This window comes from Hydra viridissima, unplaced genomic scaffold (assembly GCF_058129835.1).
Source record: "Hydra viridissima isolate aposymbiotic clone 2 unplaced genomic scaffold, HvirCarnegie_v1 scaffold_22, whole genome shotgun sequence".
In the NCBI taxonomy this organism is placed as follows: Eukaryota; Metazoa; Cnidaria; class Hydrozoa; order Anthoathecata; family Hydridae; genus Hydra; species Hydra viridissima.
The window spans coordinates 402,414-413,477 of NW_028324321.1; the positions used below are offsets into that span (position 1 = coordinate 402,414).

Sequence of the window (11,064 nt, forward strand, 5' to 3'; positions counted from 1 at the left end):
TCTTTGAATACTTTGAAAGAGTGTTTTTGATCGTTGCCATGTTGATAATTCTTAAAATATGGTGAAGTTATTTTTCAAAATGTCTCCAGCTAAGATAATTCTAAAGGATTCGTCAACAGATTTCGGCGAGGAAAAAGTTTCCTGGAACATAATATTACCACCTCCTTTATTCGGTACATATTGATTCTCAACTGAATTTTTAACAGGATTGCAAATTTAAATTTTCCCTCACTCCCAAACCACCAAACCTTAGATTAGTTGACCCATTAAATATTTTTCTGTTTTTCATTGGACAATCTCTGTTCGTCAGCAAACTTTAAATGAGTTAACCGAACTCAAGGGGGTGGTGGGGGGATCTATAAACTTGTTGCAATTATATAAAAAGTAAAAACTAGAAAGAAAAAACTTTAAACCATTTTTGTCAGTTCACAGTAAAATCAGAAGCTTAAAAAGAGTTATGTCCTTTTGGCATAATTTCTACGCCGCCCCCCCCCCCTCCTCCTTCTTTACAAAATATCACTTTCGCCGAAACATTCCGGAGTAGCATTTTGAAAACTAATATTTCTCGGATACCTACTTTGCCGTATGACCACGTGATCAGTTTATATACAATCATAACAATGTAGAAAAAAGTTTATCAGAAGACCTATAAAAAAAAAAAGAAAGAAAGAATCTGGCAATTATTTCTTACTGAATATATATTGGTAAAGTTCTTTTAGAAATACCGTGACTTGCCATGCTACATTAACACCACAATGTAACAACCTTCAAATGTATATAGCGTAGGTGGGTATAAATTATCCCCTAAAATCATATAATTTAATAATTTTTTTAAAATGAAAACACGTACATGTATGTATGTATGTATGTATGTATGTATGTATGTATGTATGTATGTATGTATGTATGTATGTATGTATGTATGTATGTATGTATGTATGTATGTATGTATGTATGTATGTATGTATGTATGTATGTATGTATGTATGTATGTATGTATGTATGTATGTTTGTATGTATGTATGTATGTATGTATGTATGTATGTATGTATGTATGTATGTATGTATGTATGTATGTATGTATGTATGTATGTATGTATGTATGTATGTATGTATGTATATATATATATAGGCAAATGATTATAAAAAGTTTACAGCTGTTCACATTAGTGCATGTATTTGTTTTGGTCAAAGGCTGTGGTATTAGTACGCATATAAGTATTGCCCATGAAGCTTTAACATTTTTTAAAAGTTCACAGCAAATTGATTTTCCTGCATTATTAAAAAAGCATCAAGATGCCTTTATTGCAGGCAATACCTACCCAGATGCATTATATCCCGATATATGTTTTGAAGGTAAATACCATAGTGTTGCTGAGGATACACATTGGGCACCATTCCTAAATGCAACAATTGTTTATATTAGAAAAACATATCCTCCTCCATGGAGTTTGGTAAGAAAAAATTGAGATTTTTTAAGAATTCATTTATTTAAAACAATTTTTGCATTTATTAATTATATGACACATAGTTTTAAGTACTGTTATTAAGTTGTTTTTTTTTAAAAAAAATTAGGAGACAGAAAAACTAATTGCTTTTGTTTTTGGATTTGTATCACATCAAGTTGCTGATATTACATGGCATAGCTTAGGGTTATCTGAAGGTTTCTTAGATGCAATGGCATCTACTGATTTTAATGGTATTTATGATGCTGCACATACAGTTGGAGACTTTGGTGGTGATATACTTTCACAGTTAGACAAAGATGATGCTCCAGTGGATGTTTTTAAATGGGAAGGCGTTTTTCCAAATAAAATTTTAAACTCATGTTTTTTTTTACATAATTTTGATTTAATTTTTTTTTTTTATAGGTATGTACCTGTTCATGATCTATACAATATTTACAACTTGTATTACAATTACAATGTTACAATCCCGAAGTATGTGATTGGAATGTGTAGTAAACTATTGTACCTGGCATATCTGGCTGAATCTATTGGTGGTGCAAAAATCTTTAAGATTTCTGCATCAAAATCTCCATTTTTATTTACACAGTTGCATGAATATTTTTTAGGTATTAGTTATTATTTTTAGGTATAAGTCTATTAGTGGTGTTTACTGTATTAGGTATTGCTGCTGTATTCTCTTTTGAACTCTCTTTTGAAGAGAGTTTGATTTTAGCTTTTAAGAGGACTGCTGTGATATGGAAAAATTGAGAAGGATTGTTTGTCAGAACTTGAAATTATGTTCAGATGTGTGTATTCTATATGTATTATATGTATCATTCAGATGTATGTATCTGAATGTATTTGTGCTGCTGAATTTAAAAAAAAAAAAAGTTTATGAATTAAATTTAAATAAGAAAATTTAAGTATGGAATGAACTTATTATTCTAAGCAAAGCAATTTTAACACCATTTCAAGGAAGGTGTTAGGTATTGTTTGTTGATATTATCATATACTTTTATGATTTTGTTTTCATTATCATATACTTTTATGGTTTTCCTTCCTTTATGCTTTAACTATTATTACAGGTAAATGAAAACAATGAGTGGAACTAACACTAAAATAATTTATTCAAAAAATTGTATTGAGTATCGAGAAGGATTTTAAAACATCTAATAACAAGTTCTGAAACTGAAAAAAAGCTGTGGAAACTAGTATTATCTTTTTCAGATTTTTGACAAAGTCTCTATTCTGAATTCAGGCATTTAGTACCATTTATTACCTTCTTGAGAGGAAGCAAAAAAGTCTTCAAGTAGATGACTTGTCTTGAACCAAATAGATGCTAAATGTGTTCAAAGCAGTTTTATAGATTTTTGATGAACATATTTTCAATAGATAATAAAATATGAAAAAAAGGGCTGATGATTTTTATAAAAAAATTCTCAAATAATTCATATTTAAAATATTCTTTGTGTATAAATCCAAAATTTATTTCTTTTGGCTTTAATTATTTAATAAAATTATTGTAATTTTTGCTTGTATTTAATCCTTCCTTATCAAAATACTTAGGTGGTGTCCATGATATGGCTTCTTGGACCACTAAAATTTGGGTAGAGACAGCATATATGTTAGAACATGGGACAGATAATTGTAATATGGAAGATAGTCCGTTGCTTATTCGTTGCAAGGGCTCCTATATGTTAAAGACTAAGCCTGTTAATCGCCATGTTTTTCAGTATTCACTTTCCAACAGTTCATTGTTAGAATTATTTATGGATGAAAAACTATCTAGAAGAGGAGTTTATTTTACACCAAATGCAGCATTTAAATCTTTTAAAAAAACACTTCATCCGAGCTTTCAACATATCAACTTAAAAGGATTTTTCTCAAAGATGCCTTATGCTAATGCTGGAAGGTATGATGATGATGATGATGAAAATAAGTAAAAATCATCCAGATTTTATGTTTTGTGGAGGGAATATATTTATGTTTAGTAAAGTCAAATTATTATATAAAGTTAATTTTATTCATTATTAGAAGTATGATTCTATTGAAAATAAAAGGCCAAAAAATGGTTGTGATAGGTGCACCAAATTATGGAATTAAAGGTTTTCCTCAGATTGGTTGTGTCTATTTTGTACCATTGGATAGGTTTATCTCTGAAAGCAGTAGATCTTTGGAAGATGTAAGTGAGCAGGTATTTGATGGATATGAAATGATGGGAAAATTTGGCTGGTCATTAACATCTGTAAATTATAATGATGATGAATTTGAAGATTTAGTGATCAGTGCACCTACTTCAGGTTTTTGTTATGTTATATATGTTATTATAAATGTTACTATTGATGTAAATTAAATGTAATTAATACAAATTAATATAAGTTAAATATAACTTGAAAAATATGATATGAAAACATTGATTGCGTTTTTCATTCAGAAAAAGTCATTAATTCTGAAGCATTAACATTAATATGTAATTTTTTTTTTGTTTGAGTTTTCTACATGCAAAATTCATTTATTTTTTCCTGCAGGTGCTGCTGAACTGAAGTATACAGGAAAAGTTTATATCTACTTTGGCTCTGAGAATGGTTTCAACAACAAACCGAGTTTAGTTTTGGATTATTATGATGAGAACTGCTACACCAACTATGGATTTTATGTTGTTGGTTGCTCAAAAAACCTTTTTGTAGGGAATCCATTCAGCCTTCATCAAGTTGGTTTTGTTGAAAAAATTGATAAAGAAAAGAGAATGCATTTTAAAAATCCTACTGCACAGAATTATAGCTTATACGGACAGTCAATTAGCTGCAAACAACTTGGCAGTAAAAGTGTTTTAGCTGTTGGTTCACCAAAATATAGGTAGTCTTTTATAAATTGATATTTATAAATATTACTACTAATGTTTATACAATAATTATCATTAATGTTATAATATTGTTATTGTTTATTTTTTATTATATTTTGTTATGCATAGTCTGTATAAAGTTATAAACCTTTTAGTGGTAATATTTAAGAAATTTTTAATGATTGTAATTAGAAATTTAATGATTGTAATTAGATTTTAATGATTCTTATTAGAAAATGCTATCTGACTAATTGTACATACCACATTCTTGACAAGCAAAGTGCTGGTCGTGTTGATGTTTATTTTAATGGCAAGTTTTCTTCAACTTTATCAAGCGATAAACAGTTTGCAGAGTTTGGAAGTTCACTCAGCTTTGGTTATCCTTTTGGAAATAAAACTATAGTTCTAGCAGTTTCTTCTCCTGCAAAAGGTTTTTTAAAAATCATTGTAATAAAATAAGTTGTTTTATTACAAGAAGTTTTACGCCAATAACAATATTATTGCTAAGATTTTACAAAGTTAACAAGAAATTTTCTGATTTCATTTTTAGATGTTGAAGCTACTTTTTTTGGTGTACAAAAAGTATTGAAACAAGCTGGTGAGGTAACACTGTATCAATTTGATTCTGATTTCAAAAATGTACCAAAAATTATAGCTCGTTATCAAAGTGACAGAGCATACAGCAGGTTTGGTGAGACAGTTAAGTTTGTTGATTTGGATAAGGATGGCAAAGATGAGTTGTTAATATCAGCTCCAAGGCGAACAATTGATTTAACAGAGGAAGTCTTTGGAGGTATTTGCTTTATAAAAATATTCCCAGAGTATTTATGATTTGGTCACCATCTTTAATTTAAATTTTTTTCTGAGCAATATGTTAAAAGTTGTTAATTTTATTTAATTCAGGAGAAGAAGGAGCAGTTTACATTTTCAATATATTTAGTGGTGATGTAACGTCAGAATGTTTTTTTTATGAAATGAATCCCTGTCCAGGAGCTAAAGTAAATATTTTCACTTTAGATTTTTTATTTTGCGTTTTTAGTGATATTGTTTGTTAACTTTGATTGCTTTTTTTTTTTGTAAGTTCATTTGATCCAATCCAGTTTGTTTTGTGGTTCCATTAAGAGTTATTTAAATTAAGAGTTAGTTTCCACCAGAAATTTTTGGTTTCAAGTTTTTTTTATTAAACTGCACACAGTAACTTGTTTACTCAAATGTCACATTTTACTTTTTTTTATTTCATTCAAATTTAATTTCTTGCTTACTAAGTTTGTTTGTTTGTTTGTTTGTTTTTTTTGTTTTTTTTTTGTCTTTTGTTGTTTTTTTTTTAGTTTATAATAAAATTCTTATAAATTTAATTGTTTTGATGTATATCTATTAACATCCGCAGGCAAGAAAAGTACTTCTAGGAAAAGAGGTAAGCCAAATTTTGTGATAAAGTTCAGAAATTTGTTTTGACTTTGTGTTCATTCAGATTTAAACAAATATTTCTTAGTTTTAAAGCGTTCAGAAATAATTAAATGTAATTCAGTTTCTTTTGATATATAACCTCCAATAAATCAAAAGTGACAGAATTCATTTCCATAATGTGAGAATATTTATAAAGAGTAAAAAAGATAGTTGTATAAGTATTGTATAAATAAATACATACATACATATATATATATATATATATATATATATATATATATATATATATATATATATATATATATATATATATATATATATATATATATATATATATATATATATATATATAATTTAACTTTATAAGTTCTTGAAGAGATAAAGTGACATAAAAAGAGAGTTTACAAAAATTTTATTTTGAAATGTTATTAAAGAGTTTCCTTCAGACACCCCACTTTTTATTGTTGTATATTACATTTTATTGAAAAATTTTCTAGTTTGAGATTTCATTTGTGTTAATCTTTTCATTTTACAGTTTTTGTAAAATTTTTGTAAAATCTCTGACTCTCTAGTAATGGGTCTCGTGGAAGTTTTTTGTTATCAATCATTGATCTCTTCAATAAGAAGCCAATGCATTCCATATTTGCAGGATGAGAAACCATTACTCCTTTCTTATACTCACACCAATCATTCCACATGTAAAAACCATTAACTGCTTTTGCGTTGATTCCTAAACACAAAATGCTATTATTTAATAGCAACAATTACTTAAGCATTAATTTGCTTTAAATTAACTTAAATTATAATGAAAAGGTAGTTTCACCTGTTTTATAGGCCACCTCTCCTATATGAGCATCATCAATTCGTAAAGTTTTCCTAATGTCAAGATTGGGCAAAATTTTGTAGACACTTAAGTTGGTTAAAATAAATCCTCCTCCTGAGCAATACGGATCATAGGTATCTTTTTCATGCTCTTTTTTGGTTACTTTATATCGGCCATCTCGTTCTACTGGCTGCAATTCCATTTTCTGTCCAAAGTATCCTTCTGATATATGATTTTCTTTAACAAATGTTATGATATTGTCAATGTTCATAAATGTATCATCATCTCCTTTTAGAATATTTTCAAACTGCATAAAATATTTGGCCCAGGTTAACCCTATTATGACTTTTTTAGCCAGATCATAAAAGCTTTCTCTTATATTTTCAATAACAATATCTTTGTTTTCTGTTGCTTCTAGCCTTAAATTATTCATTAACATTTTGTCTTCTTCATATCCTACTATAAATACAATTTTCCAATTGCCTACAGTCCAAGATGAAGGATTCCCCCATGAATTGCGTATAATGTTCCTGCGCCAGGCATGCCTTGTGTGAGAAGATATGAGGAATAATACTGAGTAGACACCATTAGCTTTTTCTACTCCATCAAACATGATATGACTTAAGACATCTTTTTCCTTTGTTTCAATTTCCTCTTTTGTTTTGTTAGTTTTTATTGACGATGCATCTTTAGCTTGAATATTATTAATGTCACTTACATTGTTTGTCAGTATCTTATTAAATATTTCTTTTCTTAGTTCATTTAATGCATCTGTATTTTCTGACAACATCCTTTCAAATTTTGGTGCTATTAAGTAAATTTGATGTAATTTATATATTTTTGACCAGGCATAGATTAAAAAAAGCAAAACCAATGCAGCTGAAAATATTATCTTGAACTTTAATCGAAAAGACATTTCTGCTCAAATCTTCTTTTAATACCACATCCACACCAGCTAAAAAACTTGTTGAAACACATCTGGAATGCTAAAAAACTTGTTGAATCAAACACAGAATGAATAGGTTTTATAAATTAATAAACTGATTGAGAAGTTTTTTTGTGCTTGATAAATGGTTTCATTTCATTATTTATTAATTTGATTGATAGTTCTCAATCATTTAATACTGATATTAATGTTAAACATAAAGAAAAAAAATTTTTAGATGCTTCTCATTAATACCTGTCTTATATCACAAATTTTTAGTGATTAATGTTATATGATTTAAAATGCATATAACTTTCATATTTTTAAAATATTAAAAATACAAAAGTAGTATGCATTTTAAATTATTCAGTCCAAGTTGGCCCACTTTGTAAAAGTGTTATTAAGATATAAAAAGTTTTGGTTTAGTTTGTCTACCAAACCAAAATCCTTAAAATTAATTATGTGAAGCATGTGTCTTCATTAACTTCATTAAATATATTTAACATATATTTAATATATAGCATATATATAAAAACATAGCATATATTTAACCGTTTCTCTTCTGAACATTTTAGTCATTTGTCTACAAAACCAAAATTCTTAAGATCAAATATGTGAAGCATGAGTCTTATTATTATTGTTTAGTATTATTATTGGTTAGCATGTATTTAGCAGTTTTCTCTTTTAGACAATTTATTCATTCTGGAAAATTAAAAAAAAAATTCATAGAAATTTGATAGAAATTTTACAGAAATTTTGTAGAAACGTTCAAAAAAGTTCTGCAATAAGCAAAAAACACATCATTTAGCATAACATCATAACTAAAGTTTTAGGTTGAGTTGCTTTTATCCCATTTTAAATCTTTTTCTTTTGAAAAATAAAATTGTTGACAAACAAAAATATTGAACTATAAGTGGAATATTTGGTGTTATTTAATGAAAACAGAATTTTTAAAACTTATAGGCATTGTGATAGAAGTTAAAACAATATCTACAATAGGGTTATGACATTTTTATTTATTTTTTTCAGATATTTGTTTTCTTGTATCATAAATGAATAAACTTTTATATTAAAAGATCTTAAATTTCTTTAAAATTTTTAAAAGGGTCACCATTATAATTAGAAATTATTTAAAGTTTTAGAACTTTCTAGAACTTTCTGGAACCTACTAGAACTTTCTGAAACTTTTTAAAACATAAAAGAGAAAGGAATTCAATATCATACTTTATTATTTTTGTTAAATATTTAACTAATAATCTGAGTAGATACAGCCATAAAAAAGAAGAAAGTTGAAGAATCATTGAAGAAAAATGCAGAATGCCACACAAAATACAAATAATTGGACAGTAACAATTTCTTAGAGAAAAAATCAGAGGAAGAAAGCCACAAATAATGGAAATATACAAGAAACTTAAAAAATTATGGAACAATATATTAAATTTTTTACATGTGTGAGCTTTTTTTGGATGGTCTGCATTTGATAAAATCAACACCTCAAATCCAAATCGTACAATCTGATTGTATTGGCACTGCACTGCAACTCATTAGCCATCAATACAAATGACCTTGCTGGGTTTTTGTCCACCATTTGTTGCATTTTTTTGATGAATTCGCAAGTTCTCACTGTTGACTTCCTCCATGATTTTGCAAATGATAACAGCGCTTGGGTTCTTGGTTTCCAAAAATGCTTTTGTAATCTTTTAGACTCATTAGCACCCCAGTAATGTTTTCAACATCACAATTTGGAATCTTGAGGTTGTTGTGTACAAATATCACCGTCTTTCTTCTCCAGTAAAAACAACAGGTGCTAAAACAATCTTTTCTTCCTCCATGATGCTGACAACACAATTGAATGTTTAGTAAAGAATTTGAATGTAAGAATTTTGAGTAAAATTAAAATTATTTTCTTTATAAGCAAAAGTTCATCAAATTAAGATACAGGAGTATGAGGATGTAAAAAAAGTTATAATCCAGATGTACACATAATAGTTTCCTAAACTTTTCTGAATCATTGAATCTTTAAAGCGTTTTAGACTCCAATCCTGTTTAAAGAAGATTCACAGTTCTCTCTTACTGCATTGGAGAAAATATTTCTCTTTTTCTTCTGTTGAGTTATATGTTACAACTCCTTCACTTCATTACTTAAGGTTGCCTCTTGTACTCTTTTTCTCTTTACTTTGCTTTTGCCATTGAATGTACTTTTTTTCTCTTGAATTTCCTTATCTTTTCTTCTTTATAGTCTTTTATAGTGATATCAAATAGCTTATATTATTCTTTCTAAAAATCATCTTATTAGCAATATGCTGTCCTAACTTTGCTGAACTTTCTTTCAAGTTTTTTTCTCAGTTTTTACAGCAATTTTTTCCTAAACAATAGTTATTTAAGCATGAAATATCAGGTAAAAAAAAAAATTATTGTAGTTTCTTTTTAAATTGGTTTCTAAAGTTTAATTACAAAAGATTTTAAATAATTTGCCAAATCAATTGTTCTTGAAAAACAAAAAAGGGTTTAGAACACAGTGCACATTGCCATTTTTGAGGAAATCACTTTTTTTTTTCATAGTAAGTTTGAATGTTGGGAATATTAACTTTAGAAAGTGAGAGTCCTTAGTATTTTACTATCTGATTGATTTTAGAGGAAAACTCTATACATGCTCATTTTTCATTGTCTGCATTTTCTTGATTCTGTTTGGTGTTGATTTTTGTTTAAATGGTCATCTAATTTAAACAATAGAGAAGCTTTATGATCTTCTCACAAGATCAGTGCTCACTGATCATTAGAAATTTTTTAGCACATTTTAATCCAACACTGGACACTTATAGGACTTTTTATGTTTTTCCTTCTTTATTCTTTATTCTCAAGACCAGAAATTAGTCATGTCAACAACTTCATGTTATCACTAGATGGAGTAAATGATAATAGAGCTCCTCTAGCATCAATAGATGGTGTGGTTTGTTTATTATTCTTTGCTTCTGTCATTCTTTTGTTTAGAGCGTCAAATAAATGTAATGAGTAAAAGCTGTTACAAAATTCAATGACTGAAAATGTTTAAAAAAAAACTAAAAATGTCTGATGAAGACACAGTTGTTAACAAGCATAGAATAGTTAATATAGAATACAACGTTTATGTAATTTACATTATTGTTAACTTAACACAAAAGAGACAAAAGAGACAAAAGTAAAAAAACATCAAAAAAAATAAAAGTTATCAGTTTGAAGATTTTGTAAAACTTTTTGCCATTTTTTAAGAAACAAAGTATAAAAAATATTTTGACAAAGAAACCTTTTTTTTTTTAAGGCTCATTCAAGATTTGGTTCTTCATTCATAACTGTTGGCTCTCAAATTATAATCTCCTCGCCTCAAAGTTCATACCAAGCATTTCATGGTGGTCGAGTTCAGGCATACGATCTTTTGTAATGCATCATTTTTACTTTGTTTTTTAATGTTTAACAAAGATGAATTTATAAATTCATAGTATTATACATTTTATGATAATATTTTATACAAGTTTTTTAGTATATAAAAAAAATCATTTCTAGTATTACATATTGATTTTCAATATTATTGTAAATAGAAAAGTATTAGAAAATAGTTTTTAATTTAAAAATAGTTTTAATA

The 11,064-nt window shown here is 27.5% G+C and overlaps 2 protein-coding genes across 6 annotated transcripts; one reads left to right on the plus strand and one right to left on the minus strand.

Annotated features, from left to right (window-relative positions):
* The first annotated feature begins 600 nt into the window (after positions 1–600).
* LOC149876319 (phosphatidylinositol-glycan-specific phospholipase D-like) lies at positions 601–10,914 on the plus strand. Of its 5 annotated transcripts, XM_090075551.1 has the most exons (12): positions 648–786; positions 1,133–1,454; positions 1,576–1,792; positions 1,871–2,074; positions 3,015–3,360; positions 3,483–3,748; positions 3,977–4,304; positions 4,524–4,720; positions 4,841–5,083; positions 5,194–5,288; positions 5,678–5,704; positions 10,744–10,914. In XM_090075551.1, exons 2-12 carry the CDS (start codon positions 1,137–1,139, stop codon positions 10,861–10,863), a joined length of 2,361 nt encoding a protein of 786 aa, XP_089931677.1. In that variant the 5' UTR covers positions 648–786; positions 1,133–1,136; the 3' UTR covers positions 10,864–10,914. The 5 variants fall into 5 exon arrangements, with proteins under 5 accessions (XP_089931679.1, XP_089931681.1, XP_089931677.1 ...); XM_090075553.1 differs by lacking the exon at positions 1,576–1,792 and having other exon boundaries at positions 601–786; positions 1,357–1,454; positions 1,872–2,074; XM_090075552.1 differs by lacking the exon at positions 1,576–1,792 and having other exon boundaries at positions 1,872–2,074.
* LOC145191107 (beta-1,3-galactosyltransferase 1-like) lies at positions 6,060–7,514 on the minus strand. The gene is made up of 2 exons (XM_080068062.2): positions 6,521–7,514; positions 6,060–6,427 (listed from the first exon to the last, which is right to left on the minus strand). Exons 1-2 carry the CDS (start codon positions 7,434–7,436, stop codon positions 6,222–6,224), a joined length of 1,122 nt encoding a protein of 373 aa, XP_079924188.2. The 5' UTR covers positions 7,437–7,514; the 3' UTR covers positions 6,060–6,221.
* Positions 10,915–11,064: the final 150 nt, after the last annotated feature.